This window comes from Anas acuta, chromosome 1 (genome assembly GCF_963932015.1).
Source record: "Anas acuta chromosome 1, bAnaAcu1.1, whole genome shotgun sequence".
NCBI lineage: Eukaryota > Metazoa > Chordata > Aves > Anseriformes > Anatidae > Anas > Anas acuta.
The window spans coordinates 80,774,321-80,802,142 of NC_088979.1; the positions used below are offsets into that span (position 1 = coordinate 80,774,321).

Below are 27,822 nucleotides of genomic sequence, written 5' to 3' on the forward strand. Positions count from 1 at the left end.
TACATAAATACATTAGGAACAAGAAATAACTGTGAGCAGAGACAAACCCTTAGGCCACCTGCGTGACCCAACAGTACACCTCTGTCTGACCTCCTCCTCCTGGCTATCCTGACTTGTTCCTTGTTTTGATTTGGGTTCAGCAGGATCCATGTGGAGGGACTTCTGTGCTCTCAAGGAGCTCTGCTTAAATTGAAGAAATTTGCTGAAGCAGGGCCTTGGACACTGTGCCTTTCTGGAGGTGTCCATGACTGACTTGCCAATAGCACACCAAGTGTTTTATTCCACTAATGATACATTACCATTCAAGCGCCTCTTTCATTAGACAGATGGCAAAAACTGTAAAACAAAATGAACTATGCAAAACTCAGGTTGCAGTTGAGTTTAAGCAAGAAATGGATTGTGTACCTTTTACCTGCACTGTGACTGGAGAGCTAATTCAGCACACACCAGCAGCAACGGAGAGCTCATGACAGAACATCAAAAGAGCTGGTCTGAGAGAATTTAGATTACTCAAGTGCTTTCAGAAAAGCTAAGCCTAAATAAAAATCACACTTAAGGTGCCTAGAGAACAGCTACTCAGCCTCAGAGGTTTTAGTTGGGGAAGTGTAGGAAGACTGGAAAAGGGCACCAGAAGAGCAGAGAAAGCATCTCTTAGATCTCTTTAAGAAGCAGAGAAAGATGGTGGCAAAGGAATCCCACAGCAGTCAGCTCCCCAGTTAAAATAAATAAATAAAACATGCTAGCAGATAGCCAGGATGGCAAAGAGCAGACAATACTAGATTTATTGAAAACAAATCATGTGAAACCAGCCTAATGTATCTTTCTGTGGCAAGGTAACCAGTCTTGTCTAACTTCTCCTCTCATGTGCATGTACAGGCATCACAGAGAAAACTCCCCTTCTTACTCTAGTTTCTCTGCTTGCAGTATTTTTTGGTCCAGAGGACAGGATTTCATACAGTGCTTTGGCTTTTTCTTTTTTAAAAGGATATCCTTCTAAAGGTTTGCTTGATGCGTGTGAGATAAACCAGCCCAAAGCTTCAAAAGGTTGGTGGGCACCTTGGCTCTTGTTACAGCTAAGACATTCTGTGAAGGGGCAGCAGATTTCAACTATGTAACAGCAGCTTTAGAGCTGATACAGACCAGCACTGATCTGCAGCTTTCCAAAAGATGAAATATAAATCCATCTATTCATCCACTCCTCAAACACTTAAGCTGTGGCTTAGGTTTTTATGCACAAACGCTGCAATACTGCAGTTGGCTTAAGCTGATCTAAAACGACATTATCGCTGAAGGAGGTTTGCCGTCCCCTCTTTTGTCTTGGCACTAGTGCTCACACAGTTGTACTAGCATTCGATGGTTGAACTGTAACTGAATCAGCTCAGTGATCTCACACGAGGGGAAGAAAAAAAAGGTAAATAAATCAAACCACACCACTCCCTTGCTTAGTTTTCAGACAGGCGAGAAAGCTGGCCTGACTTACCACAGGCTCCCTAATGTCAACAGAGAGGGAGGCAAGCAGGCTGGAAGGGAACTGCCTCCAAAGAAGGTGATGAAAGGGGCACAACTGCACGCGGTAGCAGATGCAGCGGCAAACTCAGTTTAAGGAATTCCTTGCTGATCTCATGCAAAGTGCACCCTCACAAAAAAAATGAGGGTTGTGGTGTGGAGGTGGAAAGAGCAGAAGGAAGAGGGTGGGGATTCTTACACTAAAATATCCACTGGGAAAAAAAAATAAAAAATCACCTACAATATAGGTAATCATACTGAAGTCAAATGCACACTGTGGTTCTCAGTGCCCAGAGACAGGCACATGTATGAATATTTCCTAGTTCAGAGCTTAAATGAATGGACGCTGCCTCCTCAGCACCCCAAGAATCAGATCCTTTACACCTTGAGCATACACAAGCCAGCCACGAATTAAAAGGCATGCTGGGGACCATCCTTGGACCTTCACCAGTGAGTTCTTAGTGCTCATGCTGGCAATATGTGAGCCAACAGGAGCACAGGTTGATAATTGTGTGGCTTCCTGGTAAACCTGAGGACACTTCTTCATGTGCAAAAAACTGAGGGAGATCATAATTTGCTTAAGATCACATAAGCTCCTCACTGTGGAGGCAGTAACAGAATATGCTCTGTATTTGATGTGATTTAATAAAATTACCGTTTCAGGGCTTTAGGTAGGCTTTGCAAAGTGCTTTTAACATGTCTTGCTTTGTGGAATTCCATGCCAAAAACCAGATTAGAGCAAATACTCCTCTTCCAAATGCTACACTTTAAAGCATGTGCAAAATAATAGAACTACTTAATGATCCAGCTTGGAGATTATTTTTTTTTTCAAGGAAAAATACTGTATTTTTTCATAACTGCTTCCTTAGAAACTATTGAACTATTTTTGCTAACATTTTTCATTTGCAAGGATAAGAAAAAGCCCTGCGTTCAGGAATTTAAGTGAGAAGGATTAAGCAACCTCAGTTGCAAATATATCTCATTATCAAGTCTGTTTGTGATGGTAGAGAGCTTGTACAAAGTGAAAAAAAATACAATTAAAAAAAAAAAAGTTTAATCAGATTAATCACATTAGCGTAAGCAATGAATAATAGAGCTGTTTCTGTGGTATTAGGGAGAAGAATGCCTAGTTTTAAATTTTCGTTCTCAGACCTCTGAGAACAAAAAAGGCGTTCTGCATGATTTCCTCAAGCTCGGTCTTGCTCTGCTTCTTGGCAGACACCATCATTTTTAGGTACATTTTTTCCTGCTGTTAGCTGCGCTGCAGGGCACCATCTCCTAGGTCATCATCAAAGGGTTTCTTTGCCAGTCTGGCAAGCTGTCTCCTTCTCCCTCCACAGAGGCGAGGGCCGGCCCGGTCCCACTGAAATCCACAGCGGTCCCGTGCCAGACCCGCAGTTATGCACTACGCTTGTTCCACAGACTCCGTCGGACCTTCGCCAGCTGTCTTTATCTGATGATCTGGCTCCAGGAGAACAAGTCCCTCATGACTCACGTCCACCTCATACCTGATGCGCTCGGCAACAGGTTGTTTTTCGAGCTGGGTCCCACAGATGCCAGCGCACGATTCCTTGCTTCTTCGCAGGGCTTCTGTCTACCGGGAAGCGCTGAATAATGCGCGGGTTCGACGAAGATATTTGCTGAACTCGTGCCCCGCGTCGCACGCAACCGGGTGCCACCAACTCGTGGCGTGATTCAGAGCTCCCAGTCTGCAGGCACCCTCTATGGGCACTGCTGTGAAACACCGCTCGGGACCCGTCCAGACACAGCAGCGCTGGCAGGTGAGAGGGAACTTCAGAGTCACGGTGGAAATTAAGCAGAAACTAAAAACCACTTTTCAAAACCAAATGGATTTACATACACTCACTATAGTAAGCACAACTGGCACGAAAATTTTATAATTTGGTATCAAACTCAGGAAAAAAATAAAATCATTTCAAAGTCCTTCAATTCAGATGGATATTTTATTTTACTTTCTACATGCAAGCCAACATCTTGGAGTGCTAATGTAACACCAAAATCTTAACATCAATTTGAAAAAAACTCTGAAAAGGTATCTTTGAAATCCATTGTCACAAACTACTATTGTCTAGTAAATACAACAGTGTTAACAAAGCCTCTGTATCTAAACTAGAGTACGAATGCAAATTCTAGACTAGATGACTGACAAGAAAATTGATTTAACTTTTTAGCTTTGTAAGGCCCTTGTGTGAATGCAAACACTGTGAATAATAATTAAGTGGAGCGGGTACCCAAGCCACAACAGCATAAGGCTCTAGTGTGTCATTAAGCAGCATAACTATGGAAAATTATTTTAAAATACAACTTTCAAAATAGGTTTCCATTAACAAATGATCATCCCATTGCATCTGCCCCCACAGTTTTGTCTTCAAAAATGAATTTAATGGGATCACACAAAGCTACAGCAATGTAGAACTTGTAGGCCATGTCCTTGCCTTTCAAGCTCAAAACCAAATCCGTAACACCATGTTTAAATCTGTCGTGTGAAGCCCTGGTCCTGAATGGGCCTTGTGTTAATTCACCCTGGTACCTGCAGCACAGCTGGCACTGAAGGCAGCAAACTCCAAATCAGGCAGGAATGGGCATCTGCCCAAAGGAGAAAATTGTTGGATAATGGATTGGAGGCTTCTGGTGAACTATTATAAAAGATCTGGAAAAGGCTCCACTGTATTTTGGTTGACTAATACTTTCCATTATAAAGGACTCTTTCTTTGGGAAGCATTAACACCTCTGTTGTCTGTTGCAGGCCTTTGATATTTAGCAGGGGAAGTCCCAGAGGCTATAGTGGTGCCTATTCATTGCCCAGAGAAACGTGAGTCAGTTTTACCTGTATTGTAAAGTATTAAAAATGTCGGGTCTCTGATTCATGCACAAAGGCAGATTAAAATCAGGCTACCACCCACATCTGTCTGGCCTGCCCCCTCTGCACAGATGGATCAACTGCTCTTGAAACATCAGCTGAATTGCCACAATTTACAGCCAGGCATAATTTAATAATGCTAAAATCTGGGCACAAAGATCTCAGCTGCCTGCAAAGCAGAAACTTTCAAGGCAGAAACGAAATAGATGGCTATGGGAGATTTCCACTGCTGATATTTTTGATCTGTGTTTATGACTTATATTTCTTTTTCTTTTCTCTCTAGAAAACTGCAGTTTTCCACAGAAGATGCAGAGTGTAAATCCTTCAAAATACAAGTGCCCAGAATCCTTGGCTGCCTTGAAGTTGCACGGTCAGCTCATTCTCATTTCAATTTCAGACAGCCTATCTTTGTCCAAACCGTTCCCAGTCTGTCTGATACTCATTCCCTTCTTGCTGGCTGGGGGCTCACCCACGTGCAGGTTGGATTGTTTGTCCTGGGGCCTTAGCATCAGTTTGCCTAGGTAAGGAAATGATCATTTGGTAAGGGACAGTAATTGTAGTGTCCACCTTGTTGTGGACATCCACCACCGCCTTGAAAGTTCCTGCTTTGCAGACAGCACAGCAAGGTGTTCCCACGGATTACCTCTGGGTTCTCCAGGGACAGCGCTAATACATTGAAAATTAGTCTCATAGCTGCCTGACCACCACCTTCTCAGCTGTACAGGGCTCATTCAGTTCTTATTTTAAAAATATTTTCAACATCAGATTTAATTTTTACTGTGAGGAAAGATAGCTATCTTTTTGTCTGTGCCCTTAATACAAGAAGCAGATTAATAATGTTTTAGCAAGCACTTTTTCTAGTGGGTCAGGATAACCATGGCTATGTGGAAATATTTATGGAAACGAAGAAGGCATTTTTAGCTATGCTGCCAATATCATTCATCTGCTTTCTTGTCATTGTACCTGCAGCACCCAATAAAAAGCTATAAAATTTCAATTACAGCAAACTCTACATAAATCCTAAAATCATCTTTAACTGTTTTATTTATACATAGCCATTGTTTTCGTTTTAATGCATTCATTTAACAGTGCATTGTAGCTTAAAAGTCCATTATAAAATTGTCTCTGTAATAACTCTTGAAATAATGTTAAAGTCTATAAAGCTAAGAAATGTAACTTTATATATATATATATATATATATAAATATATATATCACACAAGCTGTTATCTGATTTCTAATAAATAACGTAGTAGAGTAATCAATAATGGGATGTATTCCCTACCATTTCAAACTTTGTCTTGTGTATTGTGTCAATGCTTTCCCCCAAGGGCTATATTTGTTTTATAAATAAATAAATACACACACACATATGCTATATGAATATGTGAAACTTAAAACTTTCTTCTCCAAAGGGTTATTAATGAACATATTATATGTGCATAATATTGTGTGTGTCTTGCATATATAAACTCTAAGCACATTAGAATAATTTAACATGAAAGCAAAGAAAAGACAGTATTATACACAAGATTTTGACAAGGATAGAAGTGCAAACTTCTTAATATTTTTTGCTTAAAAAAAAAAAAAAAAAAAATACACCTCTTCTGAAGAGTATGCTTTTCACAGATAAATCCACAAAAACACCGTTTTACTAGAAAGCCATCTGAATTCCCAATCCCAGGTCAATTTCTATTAGTTTTTCCTTCACATTCACTGGTGTGGCTTCATCAGCTCTAGAGGAAGTAGAACAGCTTTCAAATGTCTGTACTGCAGTCTGAAGTTCTGAATACACTGGCTCCAGTATAGAAGAATCTGCTTCTACCAGAACATTTTCTCCAGTAGCTTGTGACCATGGCTGAAGTTGCATGAAAAGTATTTCTGTTGTTGAGGTCTCTCTTTCGCAAGAGTCCCCTCCTTCTCTTCCCAAACTATTTTGACTTACTGGTGACTTATTTATTATCATCTTGTTATTAAGAGTCTGACCTAAGCCTGTGACAGCATTAAATACTGCTAAATTCAAACTCATGTGACCCTCATCATCTTCTTTATACCTAAGGGAATAGCATTGAAAATGCAAGTTACAAACACAGTATTTACAGCAGAAAATACCACCTAATATGATTGCCAAAATTGAAAATGTCTGCAATTAGAAGATGAATCAGATTGCTATTTATTATGTTGTACTCAAACAAAAAACACTGTATGAAGAGACAAGTGCAATAGGGTTCCAATAAGTATTTTTCATCAAATACACATCACTAAATATAAAATAAGAAATACCTATTCACAATTATATTTTGTGTGTCCCAAAATGGAGAGTGTGACTTCTTTGTACTACAGAAGCTGTTGATATATTTATGCACAGCTTACTTCCTTGGTGGATACAACTTACATGGTCAAAAACAAAATTCTTTCAACAATCTAGGTTACAAGAACTTCCCAGTGGTAAAGGCTATAAAAAAAAAATAAACATTCTGACCATCTTTACACTAGGTTTTCCATCATGATAGCAAAATCTAAAATATAAATTGTTTCACAATATTTCACAGAATAGTTAAAGCTGGACCAAACATAAGACAACATTTAATTAAATATCTGGATCTCTTATACAAAACCTTAAAAAAGAAAAAAAAAAGTTATTTATAATCTGAACAAGAATCAACTGGTAACATACCTGAAACGAGAATGACTGCTGAGATTGTGTGCTTTTCGAAGATGTAGGGTCAATGAATAACTCCAGCAGAAACATTTCTGACAGATGTGGCATTTGTATCTCAGAATACCATTACTCTTGGAAAGAAGTAGTGTTAGAGTAATTTAAGACTTGCACATCTACATGAGGACAATTAATCCTTTGTTGAAAAGGGGGAAAGTACACTATCTAGCTAAAAACCTTTTAGGGAGTTAACTTCAAAAAGGTTTAAAATGTGTGAGTTTTAGGCAAACTTGTCTGCTTAAGGAACCTTATTGAACATGTAAATTGTCTTTAATGCCTTCAGTACTGCACAAATCTTCAGTAGCAGTGTGAGAATATAGTTCCTCTAAAACCTTTACAGTTTACAATATAGCAGCGGTCATAACTCAGAAAGTTGAAGAAACAGGCAAAATATGTGCATGAACTATTGCAGCCAAAACTATATTTTAATGTTGTGATGAAAGACTCACATGATCAGAGGTGATGTAAGCATTACATGCTTTATAGTTTCTCTATTTCCAGGTTACATATTAGCTCTAAGGGTGGAGTATCAACGTGAGGAGAAAGGTGACATTGGATTTTAATCCCTGAAATATTTTGCATTTCAGATTAGGATTGGCATGTTGTTTTAAAGAAGAGGAAAAAAAGAACGTAAGTGGGGGGTTGGTTGGAATTCAAGACTGTGAGTATGCAACTGCATGTACTTAAAGTAAGCAATTGAAATCTATAGGGAAGGATGAATCAGGTATTTTTATAATACTTACAAGAGTCCTAGAAATATGCGCAAATAGATCCTTGATTTGATGGAAAAATGAAATATTTCCTTCATTCATATGAAACTAAACACATGTAGATTTGAAACTTAGGATCACTTATAGCAATATATTCTATTCTGCTAATATACTCACCACATGTGCTCTCTTGTAATGCTGTTTCAAAGTTTGTAAAGTCCGTGAAGTAAAACCACATCCTTCAACATCACAGCTGTAGGCATCTGAATCATTGTGTGTTTCAACATGCTTATGCAGATCATATGCGTTCTTAAAACTGAAAACAAGGTAAAACAAATAACAGATATAATAGTACAGAGGAGTAGTCTTGTGGTTAATGTTTAGGACTGGGAGGTAGTAATTTTTGGCTCTGACAATGACAAGTGAAAGCGGAATATGTGTAAATCACTTCTCTTCTCTACCTCAGTTTTTCCACCTGTGAAAAGGGGATAATGCAGACACCTCTTTGATGTGCTCTGTATTTCATTTTCCATTCCTTCTTTCTTCCCACACATCCATGGCATGCCCAAATCTAGGTGATTTTTCCACAACTATGTTGCAAGGCATCAGCCTCTCTTTCAGTTCACACTGAGAAAATTCTTGTCCATTATGGATCAGTCATTTCATTATTTCTGGTCTAGAAATTCAGATTGTTTCCTTGTGTCCACCCACAGTATGAACACAAGAGTACTTAAATACTTGTTTACTTTATCCTACTTTCAGCATAAAAAGGCTACACCTCTCATCTTCCCTGGCAAAAGTTACACGTAATTTGCCAGCCTAGTGCTTATATACACAACTTGGTCTATCACATCACAGTGGTATATTTTTACATTTTTTTTTTTAAATATTATTATTTCATTGTTGTTTGGCATCATATGATGAAAGCAGAAAAGAAACCACCACAGAAAAATCAGACAGCAAAAGGTATAGTGAACCTGTGGCTGAAAAATCACTCAGAAGATTATGACTCTCCCAGGAAATGTCCAGCGGTCATTCAGAATGGCAAAACCCACCACTTAAGGCACTATTGCCACACATTTCCACTTGCCATTATCATGGACCATCTCATAGTCCACACAGTCTTGCCAAGAAAAGTCCCCTTTAAAACATCAATCCTTCTTTACCAGAAGTTCATGAACTACAACGTTTTAACAGATGAAGGCAGATGAACAGCAGCTAAATCTATTACATTTCTTCCTTGACCAGTTGACTGTTTTAATGGTTGAAAAGTTTTCTTATCTCTTTTAACTCCTATGTAAAAACTAACTCAATTCTACAGTTCTGCTCACAGAGCTACAAGCCTTAAAATTTTCTGACCTGCTGTCACAGAGGTGACAACGGAAAGGACGTTCATCACAGTGTCGGTATCTGGTGTGTGCTTTCAGTGAGGAGACACTTGTGCATACTGCATCACAAAGCGGGCACGTAACACGGTTAACTGTAGAAAGAAAGATACTTTCAGTCCTGTATCACAGGAGGACATTCAGTCCACTATGACACATGACAAGAAAATGTATTACAAGCTCACATTAGAATCAACAGTTTACAATAATTCAGAAACAAAATATACAGAGAAAAAAAAAAGGAGATAAAAATGGAACACAGGTAGAAGAGAAAGAGTAGTCAAATAACAGTAATCTTTTATATGTATATATAACATTACAGTGTTTCGAGTTACTTTCAAAAAAGGTAAGGGAAAAAGATGTAGAGGATCATGTTTCGCTCTCCAGGCTCTAACAAAAGGATGATTATCTTCTTGCCTGTAGCACTTTGGGAGGCTTCCTAAAAGGTGCACGTTGTCTGGAGGCCTTCTGACAGACAAGCACTGGCAAATCTACCTTTAATGTTTAAGGTATTACCACTCTTTAAAAAGGTGGCAGAAGGAATATGTGTCTGCCCTCCGCCTCCCCGTTTCACATTCGGATACATTTGCTTAAGGCATAATAATGGTAGGTGCTTGCTAAGCTGCCAGACTTTGAACTGCAGTGGCTGAGGCACAGGTTTGCTCTGCTGACTCTGGAACAGGGGAGAACCTCTGGCACGTTGGCAGGCAGGACGGCAGCATCTTAAGCTTAACAAATGCTTGCTTTGCTGCGTGTGAATCAGCAACCTGATGAATGCGGTAGGAAGAGTCTTAACAAAGAAATATGGGATTTCAACAAAACCTGTTATATTTAGGACCTTGAAATAATGCCTTATTTTATAATCAGACCAGTGCTCTGCAGATGGCCAGTGAAAATCATGCAGTTGAAGTGTTCACGTTTTCTCAAAAAAAGGAAGTAAGTTTAATGTGTTCTAACTGCTCTGGAATCCCTGCATAGACACTTTTCCTCAAAGTTTGTCTTGAGGTAGGATAATTTCTTTTTCTCCCTAAAATAAATAGCTTCATGTGCAAAATTAGTCTGGAGTAACAACCTGTAGAACTGCACCAGTGAAGTCTCTTGAAATGGTAGTATCTAACAGTTTACTTCGTCTTCTGGCACACAAATGTATCCATGTGGGGAGCAATTTCAAAATACCCACAGACTTTGCATTCACATCACAACTTATCTCTGGCTAATTTCTTATAGATGGGCATAATTTTCACTATTTATCTATACTAAAAGCTATTAAGAAATATGCTGGAGTAAGAATCTTAAAATGTCATGTCTGCACTGGCAGTCTGCACTAGCAGACATGTATGCTGCCAGAACTTTTAAAGAAAGCTGAATCATGAACCGAGAAAGTAACTGGCTCTAATGTCTGAAGGGATTTATGTTGTGCCTAAACAATTGGACCCAGGATTGCTTCACAGCTTCTTCAGCCAAGTTCACGTTGCAGCTGGTTCACAGTGGTTTACTGGGACATGACACAGGATCACATCATCCTTGTTCCTAGGTCCAGCCACCCTGTGATTTTCCCTGGCTGTGCAAGCAGGGCACAGGATGAATTATCAGGGGACAAGGCCAGCCAGGCCCCTTGTACTGTTCACAAAGGTTTAGATGCAGCCAGAGGGACCAGAAACAAACAGCCCTGTTAACCACACGTCTTATTTTAGATATCAAGTCTATTTTAATGTGTATTATGCTTTAATTAAACAAAGAAAAGCAAGCTCAACATATTTAAACTGCTTCATTAGCTAATAAAAATAAATAAATTTGTATCTATTTCCATTTTCTGTCCAAAATCACCTTGACACAAAGGAATATAACTAGTCTAGTAACAAAAAAATCTCTCTACTTTCTGACATAAAATATTAAAATTAAGATATTTTAGGTAGATGAACGTCAAGTGTAAATATATTTAAATATGAACATCGTTAATCTTGGTAGCTCACAGTAAGCACCAAATCAAATGCATAGTGTTAAGCATCAATGCATTGATTTGCAGACAGTGAAAAATCATGTTTTCTTTACGAATACAACTAGAATGTAGAATCTACCATGACTGAGCAAGTCTGCACATAGCTCGTATGTTTATACAACCTAAATAACTGGTACCCAGGTCTGGCTACATGGTTCAAATATTCCTGTTCCCAAAGCAAAGACCCACCCGCTTCTCAGCTTCTGTATTTCCTGTATGTCCAAGAGCAATATCACATGTTTCCTTGTGCTTGGATGCTGTAGGATTCTTTCCCAGCAAGTCATAGCTGTTGTAGTATAACTTGTGGGAATAATTTGGGGACCTGAGGGAGATTGTGGTTAGGTCAATGAAGGACTATGCCATTTGAGTGAAGCTGATTATGTACTGCAAAGTGAGCAGAGCTGCAGCTCAAGCTAAAACAATACTTTGGCTTTAACCATTTGCCTAGTCATGAAAGCAAGTAAACAGAGATGTAAGTGAAGAAAAAGCATCTGCACAGGAAGCTACTGCAATATAGAAAAGCCCACACTGAAAATACCCTTAAACTTTTTCATCAGAAGGCATGAAGAAGGGAGTTCCCTTGCTTCAGTGGGACTGGCAATGAAATTCTTGCTTTCCAGAATTCGTAACCCAGTTGTCCTAGTTTTGTCCCTTAATTTTCTTAGCTGATACAACAATACCTCAGTAACTCTGTAGTTAATCAAAAGCTCTATAAGGTGACCTGGAGAAAAGCATGTTTTAATTTTAAAAAGCTCTGACTTACCATGTACCCTCATGTGATCTCGTAGCAGCCTTTCACTGGCAAAATGTTTGTGACAGTTCTGGCAAACAAATATTTGTTCTGAATTTAAATAGAAATTATTTAGTGGCGATACAAATCACTTATGAAAGATATATTAATTAATAATCTATAGCTGCCAGTTTTGTGAATAAGCTAATACAACATTGGGACAGTTTCAGTATTATTTTTCATTACCAATACTCTTCAAAAAAAGCAGAGTTTAGGCTTAATGAGAAGGATTCTTTATCAGTAACTTAATTGCATCCTCAGTCAGATAAGTGTTCAAAACATTAACAGTTTGAAATTTGAATCAATTATTCTGTCAATAACCTAGAATGCTTTTACTTTCCATCACCAACATACTCATGCTTTCATGAGATTTACTTGTAAGAAGAACAGAATTATTTATGAGACTACATGTGTACATTTATTATAAAACACCTTAAATGAAAATCTCTTTAAAACATACACAAAATAAAAGCATATCCACTTACTATCTTCTGAAACTTGTCTCTTTACATGATCAAAAAACTTAGTGTTATTGGAGAACATTCCTCCACAAGTAGGACACGCTACAACTCTTTCTTGCGTGTGGGTTCTTAAATGATCCCATAGCTTGTGCTTGCCTTTAAATACTCCTAAGCAGTCTAACACAAATAGACAAACAAAAAAACAGCTGCAGGTGAGTGCTACAGTCTTTCTTGAAAAGAAACAGTAAGACACATGTCTTACCATTGTATTTTTAGAAACCCAAAGTAAAGCCTCTTCTGGGAGAAACAGCCACCACCACCAGACTGTTGCAAACCTCATGTGACATTTAACCCCGCAAATATCTATGACAAAGTCATATTATTTGTCAGTAATCAGAATTCTTTGAGACATGTTGTCCACATGTGTCCTCCTTAAGAAAATCCTAGTTTTGAATTTGCAGCGTGCATGCTCCTATACTTTCAACCATCAGGCATCAAAGTTTTTGACTCTACCTGTATGTTCATGAAGTAGAATAGAGATAAAATTCATTACTATCTCTGTTGCTATCACAGAACCCCAGCAAAATGCATGTTCTCTGTTCCCTTGAGAAACAAGAGAATAAGACGGGGTAGAGAACACATGCCAAAGAACTCCGCTTACTGACCTCTTTTTTTTATCTCCACATTTTCTATCTTTACATACACGTTCACATAGTGGTTAACCACAAGCAGTCAGCTATCCACCAAGCAATCTTTGCATATAAATAGCAGCATCAGACCTCTTGAGCTCAGGAACAGACTGGTACTGTAGACACAGAGCAAGAACAACACAACTAGAAAGTTCTGGTTATTGACATGTGACACATAAGGGTCTAGTAGGTTAATGTGTTGGTGTAAATGAAGCTCAAGAAAAGCTCTCGGTAGAAAACTTCAGATAGTTGTGAAAGAATACCCTGCCGTATCACATAAGGAGAAGCTGCCACAAGACTCATCTACCTACCAAAGATAACAGCTATGCAGAAAACTGCATTTTTAGAAAGGTGAAGTAACAGCCTGGACCCAATCAGAGACTCCTAAGAGTCAAGAAGACTAAATTCAAATTCAAGAACAAGAGGTAGGAAAAGGTAAAAGATTCTTTGTGGATGATGCATGAAAATGGTCATCAAGTGAATCAAACTCAATGACAGGTTGGGTACCTTTAGGTCTCGGAAATTAATACGTAAAATTAATTTAACAGAAATGATTCACCTAGCTCATTTAATCAAGTAGGTGCATCATGAGTTCCAAGTTCCATTTTTACTACTCATGGGGACTTTGCCTCTAATAGAACGACAATGCCATAGTCTTGATAACAATCCACATCCAAACCAGGCAGTAGAATAGAGACAACTTCCTGGAAAGGACCTCTGAGCTTCAGATTACCATACTTAGCAAGGGGCAAAGCCCTAGACCCTTCATTAAAAGACAAAGGAAACATAAAACCTCACCTTGCCTACAACGAGGAAATAGGATCATCAGTATCTCCTTCATCTTTACTGAGTACAGGATACTTCTGGTCAGGTCTGCTCTAATATGGTGATGCTGCATATCCTTCGATGACAATTCCACAAAAACAGCTAAGTTGAGAGAGAGAGCAGCAAGAAACCTCCTCTCATGCACCCTGAGTGTTCTGTCTTGGGACCTGCATTTACGTGCACTGTAGGGATGCTGTGCGGGGCCTTGCACCTCACTGCCCCTGCCTCTGACTTGCTGAATGAGCTTCCTGGCTTGGCCGTGGGCCTGTCTCATCACTGTGGACTTGTCCAGTGGCTGTGGCTGACCCTGGCTGGCACCACCAGACCTGCTCTGCTCTTGTACAGGTCCTGTGCAACTGCCAGTGATGTCCTTGCCTGCCTCACCGTCACCCTTAACTTCCAGTTTGCCTTTCCTTTCAGATCAGCCCGTTCTTGCCGTACCTCCACAAATTCAAATGAACTCAGACCACCAACCTGTATACTGAGGGTCCTGGGAAAACACTGGTGCTATCTGTTGTCCCAGTTCCATGCCAACTGGAGATGAGACCTCACTTGCCTGTGTGTGTTTCTTAAGTTCGGGGTTTGGAATGAAAAGTTGTCTTTCACTTCCTGGACATTATTATTCTGCATGCTGCTTTCAAAAGTTAATCACCACCCTGAATGTCCAGATCACAGACTATTATAGACCCCACAACACCCAGGATATAAACATACATTTTTCTGAGGCAGGATCTTTGTCTCAGAAGAGGTCTTCTCAGTTCCTCAGTGACAGAGAACTTCCACAAGTTCAAGAGGCAACTGCTACAGTACTTAAATATCCTCCTTTAAAATTACTTTCCTAACTTCCTACTTGCACATCCCTTGTTACAACTAAAGCTCATTACTTCTCATCCTTTCTTCCACAAACATGGAGAACACAGTTCACTGTTCCTAGCAGCAGAGCATTTCTTCAACATATTTGAAGATGTCATACTCCTTTTCTTTCACACTTCCTTTTACCCATTCTGTTATTTATGCCATAGAGTCAAATGAATCCTTTCAGCTGCCCTAATAGGCTATATTTTTGAAAGCTATGATCACACAGATATGTGATTTTATTTTCCTCTAAGAACTACAGATTTTACACTATCAGGAAACTGGAGTGAGTTCCCCAGCCAAAAAAAAAAAAAAAAAAAGAAAAAAAAAGTGCATCTGATCTCAAGATGGAAAGGGATGATGTTGCCTTGCATCCACGGACTGGATTTGGCCATCACCACAGTGAATACCTAATCCAAAAAGTAACTTTAATAAATTGAAAAGACTTGTATGTGGGGGGTTAGATATAAAGAGGATTCCAGTCAAACCAGGATTTTGTTGGTACATGTTAAATTGCCAGGTTTAAGGCAAAGAGAATGAACCTGCTCCAGGACCAGGGTCCAACAAATAGTCTCTTTATTCTTGAGCAAAAAGCCTTCTCTTCTTGAGAGGCTCTGCTCATACACTTTGTAGGTCTGAAGCTGAATGGCATGTACATCAGATGGCAGTCCATACTTTTGTTCTTACTCAAACAATAAAGGCATCTGCTATGAAAGAGTGTCAATGGAATGTGGCTTCTACAACAGAGCCAAGGGCAGAACATCTGCTTTGAAGCCATGACGATAATTTTAACACGAGAGGTAGCTAGCAACACAGACAATGCATTAGAAATGCTCTTTCTCACCACAGAGTGAGTTGAGAAAAACTAGAATGACAATAGGTGTGCTTCCCTTGATTTGAAGAGACAGGTGAGAGTAAGCAGAGAGTAAGCTCATCAAAGGTTATCGTGAGGGAAACATTCCTGGTCCTGAGTGGTAGAATATAATTGAAAAGTCTCTTTGAATGGTATACAAACTGACATTCACAGACTGAATTATGAAGAAACCCAGCCCTGGTCAGTACTGACATTTCTCAGCTTACTCTAATTGGGAGTTGAATGCATTTAGTCCCATGGATGACATGAACTATTCTATTTAAATCATGGATGCTATAAAATAAAAGTGTTCTGCAACTATTTTAGATAAAAGAAAATCTGAAGGTCTTATAATGTCCTACACAATACGTAACACTCAGTTAATTTTATAAGAAACGCTGCAGAGAAACTATTTTTTGCAATTAAATTTTTATATGAACTACCTTTCCAGTGACAATAAACAGCTTTCTTCTGATCTGTAACAGTTTTTTCCTCAGTAGCGTAAGCATGATGAGCAACGTGTTGATAGAACCACTCTGGATTATTGAAAGTAACCTAACAACAAAAAAGAAGCATGGAGAAGTTAAAACAGTTTTGGCAGGAAATCAGTTGACAGGACCATAGAATTAAGTGCTTTTAGAAACCAGACATCAGTAAATATTGCAATAACATTTAATTAACTCACGCCAACAGAAAGAAAATTACATCATTACAAAAATGTAGAACATTCTGCAGTATCCACCACAAAACCTGAATTTGGACCTACCATCATGTAGTTGAAGCCTGTCTAGCTTAATTGAGGGAATGCTACCCATTCTTCACTTCTACTTGCTCACGGGAAGGTTATGAAGGAAATAGGAAAGCTGCACGATGATTAGACTGAATTAGGTGTTATAGATAGAACGCTCCAACAGTCGGTGTGTGTGACAAGGGGCAACTTGACTTTAATTAGCCTCTTCCTCAGTCCACAAAAATCCACACCTGCAGTGAAAGTACACTGCATGCTGCACCTTCTTAAAGTCACAAAGGGCGTCATCCAGCAGCAGACTGTCCTCAATGGCAACTTAAAGTATCCCTCTCTCATTTCCCAATAACATAACCCCTTAACCTCCCCGTTGCACTAGCCCCGTTTTGTAAGGCTACACATTGAATTGGGACAAGGCATTAAACAGATCTGGCATTAAACAGAATCTGATCAATCTTAATTGATCTGGCTTTAAATGCTAGGGAGAGGAAATGGGGGAAAAAAAAACCTCCTTATGCTGGTATTGCCACTACAGATAATGTGCAGTTGATTCAGATTGAAAGAGATTTATCTTTTTAGGAAAAATATGTAAATGAAAAACTAGTCACTTAGTATTATGTTTTTAATGATCCTAATCTTAGGAGAGTGGATTAAGCTAAGCTGTTAAAAGGCGTTATTTGCGCAGAACAGAGCATTCACATGAGGAGTTAATACAGGCAAACTGCTGCATTTTTAATTCGTACTCCAATGTATTTCACAATAGCTCCTCGGGGAAGACAAGCCCTTATTTCCTCTGAAGGGCTTGAAACATGATCTGAGAAATCCAAGGTCCTGTGTATATGAAAACATGCAGGCATATTAAGGTGAATCAACTAAAGGGATTAAGCATGACAGCAATGGAAAGCCTCTTCACTTCCTCATCACAGTGACCATAGAGGGGTTAAACCCGCTGTTATTTATTGGCACCATCTCTTTGAGTCTTTCCCCGGAACTTTCTTGAGCATTTCTTTATTTGTACATAGAGGAGGAGAGAAGTTTTGGGGGCTGTTGCCGCAATTAGGAGCTTTACCTTTGGGGAACCAGAATCTGACACGGTAGGAGGCACCGCAACAGTCGGGGGAAGCTGTACAGCCGATTTTCAAAGAGAATTATATTCATAACTGTGGGAACATATTTGCAGGAGGGTGGGAAATGTAAGCAGCTTTCCCTGCCCTCACAGTTCTCCTTCGCAGTGCGCCCTACCCCACCTCCTGGGTCTAGTCTAGCCTGCCTACTAAGTTGGGAAACATTCTTTTAATTAATAAAATTCACAACATAGTTTGAACTTGAAAAAACATGTATAAAAAGATTTAGCAAAATGCTATGGACTAAAGGAGTCCATCAGCCACAAGCGCCCGCTTACAGAAACGAAAAACAGAACACGAAATTGATGAACATGAAGATTTTTCTTTTTTTAAGCGTGCTTTTCAAGGACTGTGTTTACTGACAGATGCATTAAAATCAAACTTTAGAGGTCTTGGAAGTTTTTCTGAACTTCATTTTTTAAAGTAAATAGACCAATTGTTGCATTGTGCAAGTAAAGGCTGATTAGTATGTATAAAAAAGTATTGATACCTTAAAATAACTACTGTTAGAAATATGACTCCTACAAGCTAGGAGGCACAACAGAAATAACATTTGTTTGTAATAGTTTGTAATCAAACTATGCAAACCATCCCAAAGTTATCATAAATAATGCTCTGTATTATATGCGCAGGCACATAGCTTTAAAAAGAAGAGACGGGGGGTATTTCCATGCTTAATCCAATAGTGAATAAAAGCTTACTTACAGAGGGAGAATTTCTCACAGATTGACTGACAACAGAATTACCTCTCCCTATAAACGTTGCTCGCAGATTTTGTCATTCCTTATATAAAGGAAAGAAAATCAAAGAGAGATATCAAAGCATTTTTTGGGTGTAGGTATTCTAAATTCAAAGCCAAAAGAGACAAATGGATACTTCTGGGCATTCTGTCCAACAATAACATACGCCTGACCAGACACTCACCCTTTACATATGCTCTGGCATAAACCATCTGTAAATTGAAATGTTAAGAGGAAACTAGAAATAACCTTATACTTAGGAAGGAGAAGGTTAGCAAAACAAAGCATGGACTATAACTACCACCAGGAAACAAAAACATTTTCATTCCAACATTACACTTACTCTAATTCAACAGTGTGGTGTACGTGAGGGATACAGAATGTATATAAAGCATCACCCGTCTGACAGTCTCTTGCATGGACATATTTTCATCCTCATTAGCTCTTGTTTGTAACATCAAAAAGCGTAATTTATGTCATAAATTTAATTTTAACACAACTTTGATATGAAAAAGTCATAGATAAGGATTTAAGGATGATAACCCGTGCGTCATTGGAGGGCCCTGGGAGACAGAAGGTAAAAGGATGAAAGGCCTTTCAAAAACAGAGTTTTTGTTTTGATTTGTAGTTTGATGTTACTAAGCCTACATCAGATTTACCCATATAAGGTTTACAAAACTGTCTAGTTTTACATTTTTTTTTTTCCCATGGCACAACTCATTTCAGGTGTATCTTGTTCTCCAGTATCACTTTGGTTTCAATTATATCATTTCAGTCAAATTAAATCAAAAACTCATACAACGTGACAAAAAGTAATGTAGATTGGATAGATACACAGCAGCAATTTATCTCAGAGACAGAAGTAGTGTAGAGGAGCTGTCTAAAAACTAATTTGTCCAACAGTTACACAGAAGGGGGCGGTATGAAAAGCTCTTCTGCAAGGCATCACATCTACAGATGCAAAGGTAACGCTCACTGGCCAGGAATAACAGCTGAGCTTCTGAGTCCAACAGGGACAGGGAAAAGTGCTTCCCTATAATATGACATCAGTGTGAAACCACTTCTGATCAGGAGCGAACACCTCTAAGAAACAGAAGAGCACATGCAGCACTATTTACGTTAACATTAACATTCTCAAAAAAAAATAATATAGCAGCTGTTAATCATCTTGGTTAATGTGATACACAAATAGCACAGTCGGAACTGAAGGGATAATCATTTTCTTTAATACAGAATACCACAAAGTGGTCAAGATACAGCCCATTTTTAGGTCAAACCAATCCTGGCCCACGTTTGAATGTGAGACTTGTATGAAAAGCCTATTGCAAGCATTTGATTTCTGTTCCAGTCAAAAATTAAGAACAACAACAACAAACAAAAGCAAAAAACAACATTTCCAACTGACCAAGGAAACATCAGATATTCCGACACTTTTCTTTAGATAAATGATAAGCTCTCTGTACCTCTCCAGAAGCTACCAAATTGATTAATTTAACATTCAACTGGGTATATTAGAGTTTTGCATGTATGCTCTTAAAGCACGAAAATTTTAGTCACCATAAAGAGAAAGAAAATTTGAAGTCATAGATGCTATACAAGTATCTTGTTTACATTATTGTGAACGCTACCATAATACCCCCCAGATCTAATTTATGAGGGTAGTGGGAAGCCTTGTACAGAGGTAAGTTTGAGCAAAAAATCCTAGTAGTGAGTCAAATCCAAAGGTAAAGTTAGGAAATCAAAAAAGTCAGTAATATCTCAACATACACAACTTACATTACAGTTCTCCCAATTGCAGACAAACTCCTCTGAGGTCTGTGGTAACTGATGCCAGCTACGGCTGGTCAGCAAACACGCTGGCAAGTCGCGGTGCAATGCCCGTAACCGAGAGCCCACAAATTTCAGTTTGGCGTGGTAACTGTGAAAATTGACATGTGTTATCAGCTCTCTGGGATCTTTCGCCCCAAATTCACAGTTTCTCCACCAACACCGGTAATGCTCTAAACACAAGAAAGAAGTAACAACATTTTACACAACTCTGCATGAAACCTGCAGGCGTTGCTGCAACAGCGAGAACACCAACAGCACTTACATTTGCAATAACCCCATGATCTGTAAGTAACCTTATCAGGGACGCTGGTAATTGCTATCTGCTGATAATGTGGTAGGGAAAACCTGCAAATCTCAGTGGCAAACAGATTTTCCACTATCTTAAAGCTGTAGCACTACTTGAGTGCTTTGTACCTTCAAACACAACTTTTTACAGAAAGGCGCTTAACAGATTCAACAGGAAAATTTTGTAAAAATTTGTATTTTTCTTAGGTATATATACTATGGTACTCTCTGGTTTAGGTCACACAGACATTGTTAATGTTGGTTCAATTCTACTTTTTTCACCTTTAATTAAAACTCATTCACCTTTAATTAAAATGTCTACACCTGTAATTACACTTGATTACAGTGTTAAGAATAAAGAGCAGGATACACGAGAGCCAAAATAGTTATATTAACAAGTCTAGTATATTATTGCTATTACATCCACAGGGACTGCCTATAATTTTCTGCAGAATCAGATTTTTTGTTTTCCTTTTAAGTACACTTAGTACCATTAAAAAGATGTAAAATACAACACCGGTCATAAAACAGCACTGGTGTCTGTAACCAAACAAGGCAAACACCATATGAACAATAAAAGTTTCTGTTTTTCTATTAAGATTCATAAGACTGCTACTTCAAACCTGGAATTCATAAGCACCAGGCCAGTTGCCTGAAAGGGAAGCGCTCTGCCATTCAAAAGCCATTCTCTAAAATCTGTTTTAGACAATTCCACCTGCAGAGGACCTAACCTTAGAAAAACTCACAGCAGAAGTTCCCAGGTCACCTCTTCAGTCTCTTTCCATTTTAGTAACAGCTATCAATAGAAACAAAGATCCAAGACAATCAGATCTCAAATAAAAAGCAAGTGTAAATCTTCATCTAAGGGTTTTGGGCAGCTGGGTCCTTAGGAAGCTATGAAGGTCTGCGTAAACTGAAGTCAGTATTACTTTCTAACCTAGAAAATAATCGTCAGTACTGCAACACAATTTGTGTGACATGAAACACAAGTCACCTGCTGTTTCCAGGGGGTGCTGTAGATACTCTTTCAAGTGTCCTGCAACGTGATCACAAAACTCCTCCATGCGTTTTCCTACAAAGAGGCATTCTTCCCATTCACATGGCAATATCATTTCAGAGTTCTTAAATTTGCTTCCAGGGGCCATCGCCTACAATTTTTAGCAGTACAGAGAAGTTTTAGTTACTGCATCACATTTTTGTAGATTTCCCTTGTAAAAACAGTAGTTAAGATTACAGGTTCCTGGATGACATAAATGTTATTATTATTTTTTTTTCTTTGATTACCAGACACTTTATTTTAGGAATCTGTGGCCACATTTTGCAAACATTTACACCTTGCCAGAAGCCCCCACTTGTGATATTTTCCTTACAGACATACAGCTGGAGCCCTATGATCAGCGTCCCAAACATCTGCTACCATAATTTAACTCCACAGAAGCGCTGTAAAACACCTTCCAGACAAAAACCCAGTCAAACTCTGGGAGGAGGATGGCAACAAGCAGGTGGGAGGAGGTTCGTATCATCCCTTATCAGCACATACAGATCTGGAAGGCGGATGGCTTCCAATAGCCTAAAGCACCAGTATAAAAGCCTGCCTGTGCCTCCACTGCTGCTGCTACTGAGTCGACTGCTGAAAAGTCAGGTACTAACATAATGCTAGTTAAAAATAGAGAGCGTGCCAGTGGAAAAGCACGCAGGAGTCAGCGCGTCAACTCTGTGGTGTTAGGCAGACACTGTTAACGTAACCTGCAAGATTTCACCACCGAGTACTTCAACAAAGTTACTCCAACCGCGGCAATGAGCATCACTGCCACAAAATTCTCACAGGGACGGTTCCTCTAACGGGCCAGGGCCGGTGCCCGCAGCACCCTGCCCGAAGGACCCGAGGTACAGCCCCGGCAGGGAGCTCTCGCTGCCCCCTCAGCCCCCGCCATAGGCGGCCAGGGCTCTCCTCACGCCCGCCCAACGGCCGCAACCGCCATCACCTTGAGGCGGGCCGGGGCGCGCCTGTGCAGGAGCCGCCTCCACGTTAAGGTGGAGATGGCGGGGGGGGGAGATTTGGTCCCGTCACGGCCCCTTCATGGCCTCTCAGGGTCCCCTCAGGGTCTCTCGGGGCCGGGGCCGGGTTTGGGGTCGCCCCTCGGGGCGGCGACCCTCGGCCCCAGCCCACGAGTGGGTGAGGAAGGGCAGCAGCCGGGTGTGTGATGTCCTGGGGGCATTGGTTGGTAACAGCAGGTGCCTGCTCTGCTTGACCTCCCCCTGAAGCCACTCTTCCTTCTGATAAAACGCTCACGCCCTTTATTTATTCATCTATTCATTCATTCATTTTCTCCACTGTGTAGACTCGGAAGCACCGAAGTTAACTAAAATTAACAAAATCATCAGGAAATGTGTATGCCATGTAATGAGAACAGCAGCGATGCCTTCACTGGAAGCACGCTGAAGGGTCACTGGGTTATTTTCTAGCAGCGGTAAAGGCGACAGCTCTCTTCTCCACGGCTGCTCAGCCAGGAGCGTCCCGTATCTCTCACTATTCAACCCGCTTCTGACTTGCATAACCACACAAGTATATCGTGCCTGGAGGAGAACTTGCTGCGTGTTGGGATTTGCATGTATTTCATGGGAAAAGTAGTGGAAAAGGGAGGAGAGTGAATGAGAAGAAGGTGCATTTGCCTCCAGGACAAAGTTTCTCTTTTTTTTTTTTTTTTCCCCCTCTTTGATTATGCAATCTGAGCTCTTCTCTTTTCTGTCTTTAAAAATGGTGTTTTGTCACAGATTCCACTGTTCCACAGCAAAAATCTGTTTGCTTCAGTTCAGACTTCGCAGGAGGACAATAAAGCAACTATTCTTTACTTTTTAAGACAGCTCCCCGAAGAACCCCCCCTTATCCAAACACCTGACGTATGTACCCGTAATTACTCTGAAAACACATCCTGAATTCTCTGTTGTCACGTGGGCCCCTGGGTACAGGTGCCATTTGTATGGCAGGCAAAGGTCTTTATTCCTTTGAAAGCTCAGACCATGGTCTTAACACAGGTGTGTGTGTGGAGAAAAGGGAAGAAAAGCTCCCATATGCAGTTACTGTATTTTTTTTTAACCTATCCACAGCACAGCCCATATAGCAGATTTGAGAGACGTTCCTTTCTATCCCCCTCTCCTTGGCACAACAAAGAGCGGGGGTAGGAACTTCCCCACCCTTCCCTTTAATGTGCTCATTTGATTTTTTGTTGTTGTTGTTTTGCAATTTGGTTGTAAAGCACCCCTCTTTATTCTAATATCATCCCCTCAGTGATGCTCCTACGTCAGACTTGCATGCAGATAGCATGTACAGGACGGAGCAGGTCTCTTCTGTGCGTGAGAAAGGACGTTCAGGCTTGAGAAAATGCTGCCCACAAGCTCTTTCCAGAAGTGATGAAATGTAGACCTGCTGTACACTCTTATCATTCGTGCATCTTACACTTTGCGACCTGCATGTTGCTGCATATAACGCACTGAGTGTGCTTTACCTTTGAAGTTAATGTATGGTAAACTAAGTACACGCTACCACTTTCCCCTCTACAGGTAACAGTATAGGTTCTGCTAGAAAAAAAAAAAAAAAAAAAAAAAAAAAAAAAAGCATCTTAACGTAATAATAACTAATATTTAGTTAACAGGACAGCATCCACCATATCTTACCACACGGTTCTGTATAGCAGGTTAAGTATTTGTTCTCTGTTTTTTTTTTTTTTTTTTCTTTTTTTCTTGTTTGGTTTATTATTATTATTATTATTAAAAAAAATGTATATCCAATGTATTTCGTTGCCTCTTTTTCCCCAGCTTTGAATCTTTTTCTTGAAATGGGTAAGACAGAAAGATGACAGCACCACACTACAAATGCTGATGAAATCCTGACTCCAGGAGCGAGACACTGAGGTTGCTTGGAGGAGTCTTGGCTTCCCCTGCCCCTCTCAAAGGACACCCCTTCTGCCCCTTTCAGCTTAGCTGTTAGGAAGGTCAGATTAGCAGCGGTGAGCTTGGACTCTCCTAGAAAATGATCCAGTGTCAGCCATCAGCAGGGCTCTGTGCGCTGAATTTGTTTGAGTCGACCTCTGCATTTTGCAACTGTCGGTACTGCATGTGCAGAGTAGCACTTCAGGGCCCAGGAGGGAAAAGAAACCCAAAACAGCTTTCTCAAAGCTTTTTAGGGAAAAGAAAAAAAAAAAGTATTTTCCAACCATTGTTGCACTGCATCAGGAAGTAACTGTGGCTTTTTAAAAGTGTTCTAACAGTTTTAATCAAGAAAACTTGACAGCTTCTTCTCATGTACAGTGTGAATACGGTAGTAGCATCTCAGCACTGAAGAAAATCACTCTGAGTTGATGACAAACATGATGGAAACGCCTTTTTTTTTGTTGTCCTGTTGCCAACATGATGCTTTGGATTTGCTACAGGGCAAAAGCCCCTGTGTAAATACAAACCTTGGCAGCTAGTCTCACAGATGCAGTCACTCAGCTGCACTGTCTTTGTCCAAAACTACTGAGAGCAGAGCTTTGCTGTGGGTTGTGGTGCAGATCGGTGGGACCCTCCTCCACTAAGTTTCCTCCTCCCTTTACACCAGATCAGTCCAGCACACTCATAACTGCCATGAATGGGCATGCCAAAACCAAAAAGAGTTAAGGATTTTCCAACAGGTATGCCTATAACAGTAACAAATGTAAGGCCTAAAGTAATTAAAAGGAGAGAGAGCATTACTTTAAATAGTCTAAACAGTGTCAAGGGAATACCATTACTGAAAAAGAATTCACAAAACCCCACTAACAAAGCTATTTTCCCTATCCATTTTCTTGTAATACCCACAGTTTTTATATGACTGTCATTTAGATGTATGGCATTGTTTCCATTCACAGTCTTCCAGGTGAGGAATTCAAGCATCTTTTTGTGTACAGAACTCTGGTAAATTACTCTGACAAACTGACAGAAAATTCAGTTCCAGAAATAAATTCAGCTGCTATCCAGCTGGTAATTTCAAACACTTTCTGGAACAACAAAAAAGGTACAGATACTTAGCTGTTTAGACAGGTAGGAAACTGACTGGTAGGTTTCTGCAAAATACTTTTGCTACTGGCACATCTCAAAAGAAAAGTTTAATTTTAGAGTGTAATGGCACAATACAGTAGGTTTTCCAGAGAGAACTCATCTTAGACCATAGCTGAGAAGGATGCAATCTCCTCTGTTTTCTGTTATTGTACAGCAACAAGCTATAGAATAAACATTTTAGGATGCTACCCCATATTCCCGCATATTTTGAGGTGCACAAAGTTCTACGGATAACTACGGGATCTTACTGCTTTTGAAGCAAGTCTACCTGATTTAAAGAAAAAGAAAAAAAAAAGTTTGATACATTGAGGACCAAAAATAAAAACACTAGTAGAGGAAAAGTTCTGTACCTCGTAGCTCCTTTACTTCAGAGCCCATGTGCCACAGACAGCATTCAATTAAATAATAGTCTCAACAATAAACAATGACAATACACGACACTACACAACATCGCTCCTTTGGCTCAAAATATTTCCAGTTTGTTACCAAACAGTTGTTATGCAAAATCTCCAACACACGGCTGAAAAAATGTAACCTTCATATGCTATAGATGAAAAGGCTAGTAACAAATTGGCAAATGAAATCTAGATTGCACATCCCTTACATATTTTTATTTGTTGTGCAGGTAGAAACAGCATCAGTATAACTTTGGTATTTGTCTGAAAAAGGCTTAGCTGGGAGAGCAGCTGGCATTCACTAGTTCTCCAAGGTAAGTTCTGTCTGAAAACGAATCGATTTCCAGCTTCTCCAAAAAAATTGTTTTGGAGTTTTCCGTGTTGCAGCACACCCAAGATACAGATTTGTTCTCATAGAGATGTTAATAATATTAGTAATAAAATCACACTGAGATGATGAGACACCACAGCAAGGGTTGCAGGGAAAGGCAAGATCATTTTTAAAAGGAGCCTTCTGGGAGGTTCTGAGAACCTCCAATTGCCTGGCCTACTCAAAGCCCTTCCTTCCAGTGAGCTTCATTTTTATCTCCTGAAGCAGATCATTTAAGTTTTTGGGGATACTTAATTAGTTAGATACTTAATTAGTTAGGATCAATTGTTATCAGAAGGGCAAGATGCTGACTTGCTTGGGCCAGATTCTGTGGGCCAGGAAGAGCAGGAGGGATGAGAGTCAGCATGAGAGCACAGAGCACCCAAGGATCACACACACAGGACAAGGGGGCTTCGTGATGTCAGAGACATCTCTGTAACAGGCGATCACCTGCAGACACCATTCTTACCAAATAGTCAGGCAATTACTAGTTGTTAAAGTGGCTCTGGTTGATTCAATGTATCCTGAATGCAAGCATCCGTGGTATTAATATTGAGCAGATGTACTCAATGTGCAACTGAGGCAAAAAGTCTTTTCCTCCCTACTTAAAAGGTTAATCACCACATACATGTGTCTAGACAAAAAAATAATCTTCCAGAAACTCTATCTGCAGCACTGCAACCCTCCTTGTTTGTATACACACACATATTTTCTTTAGATGTCAGCTATCTTATTTACCACAGTAACTTGATCCCAGACCTCTGCATTTGCTTTCCTTTTTTTTTTTTTTCAGTCACCCTGCCAAAATATAACGTGCCTTTATTAATTAGGCACTGAACACAGGAAAAAAAAAAGTTTAAAAAAGTTGTAAAAAGTTTGAAGTACATAATACGATTTATAAATAAAACCTAGAGTCCTCTTGATCAATGGACATGAAGGGGAAGCACTCATAGGGAGGATAGCTGAGAAACTTATCTGGCCCAAACCAGTGGTGGAATAATCTGTATGATAGAGGGACATCAAACTCTAATTCTTGGGATGGTGGGAGGCTAAAAAAACTTACAGAATCACAGAGTGCTGTTTGAAAAGAACTGGGGAAAACGAGAGACTAGGGAAAAGAAAATTATTTCTTTTCCACACTGGTAAAAGATGTTTCTGATACGCATCCTTGTTCCCTCCAATATAGGCATCTCCCATAAAGACAGTTCTGGACTTGTTGACATTTACAGAAACGTAGCTCTATTCCTCTGGCACAACATCTGTCACCAGAAACTCCTCTCTTATTGCCATGTCCCATTGCAATTAGGCTTTGAGACATAGTGAGACTCTGGCTGTTGCTCCAGCACCAAGAAAGCCACAGGAGGTTATCTTTAATTTCCAGTCATTTATACTTTGGAAGGATTTGCTGCAGAGATTATAAGGCATTCTTCAGGGGTCAGGTAGTCCATGTTAATACCGACTTTCAAAGACAAATTCATTCCTACTCATAGTTTTGCTAATACATAGAACATTTTCATAAATATGATAGGCACAGACAGGATTTTTACAACCATCCATCTTCACTGTTAAACACAGCAGAAATCTT

At 39.7% G+C, this 27,822-nt stretch overlaps 1 protein-coding gene across 6 annotated transcripts; it reads right to left on the bottom strand.

Moving 5' to 3' along the window:
• Positions 1 to 5,185: 5,185 nt before the first annotated feature.
• On the bottom strand, positions 5,186 to 22,500 carry LOC137857725 (histone H4 transcription factor-like). Of its 6 annotated transcripts, none has more exons than XM_068684608.1 (10): positions 22,382 to 22,500; positions 21,391 to 21,544; positions 20,058 to 20,281; positions 16,116 to 16,227; positions 12,475 to 12,627; positions 11,963 to 12,040; positions 9,175 to 9,295; positions 7,993 to 8,131; positions 7,064 to 7,179; positions 5,186 to 6,440 (listed from the first exon to the last, which is right to left on the bottom strand). In XM_068684608.1, exons 2-10 carry the CDS (start codon positions 21,539 to 21,541, stop codon positions 6,041 to 6,043), a joined length of 1,494 nt encoding a protein of 497 aa, XP_068540709.1. In that variant the 5' UTR covers positions 21,542 to 21,544; positions 22,382 to 22,500; the 3' UTR covers positions 5,186 to 6,040. The 6 variants fall into 6 exon arrangements, with proteins under 6 accessions (XP_068540709.1, XP_068540698.1, XP_068540719.1 ...); XM_068684597.1 differs by lacking the exon at positions 22,382 to 22,500 and adding an exon at positions 22,143 to 22,369; XM_068684618.1 differs by lacking the exons at positions 12,475 to 12,627; positions 22,382 to 22,500 and adding an exon at positions 22,143 to 22,367.
• Between the last annotated feature and the right edge of the window lie 5,322 nt (positions 22,501 to 27,822).

Excerpts from the sequence above, each read along its gene's own strand:
- LOC137857725 (XM_068684608.1), bottom strand. The coding sequence starts at position 21,541 with ATGGCCCCTGGAAGCAAATTTAAGAACTCTGAAATGATATTGCCATGT. Across the intron at positions 12,628-16,115 it reads TGTTTATTGTCACTGGAAAG|ACTGCTTAGGAGTATTTAAA; the intron begins GTAGTTCATATA and ends TATTTGTGTTAG. Across the intron at positions 12,041-12,474 it reads GAGACAAGTTTCAGAAGATA|AACAAATATTTGTTTGCCAG; the intron begins GTAAGTGGATAT and ends ATTTAAATTCAG.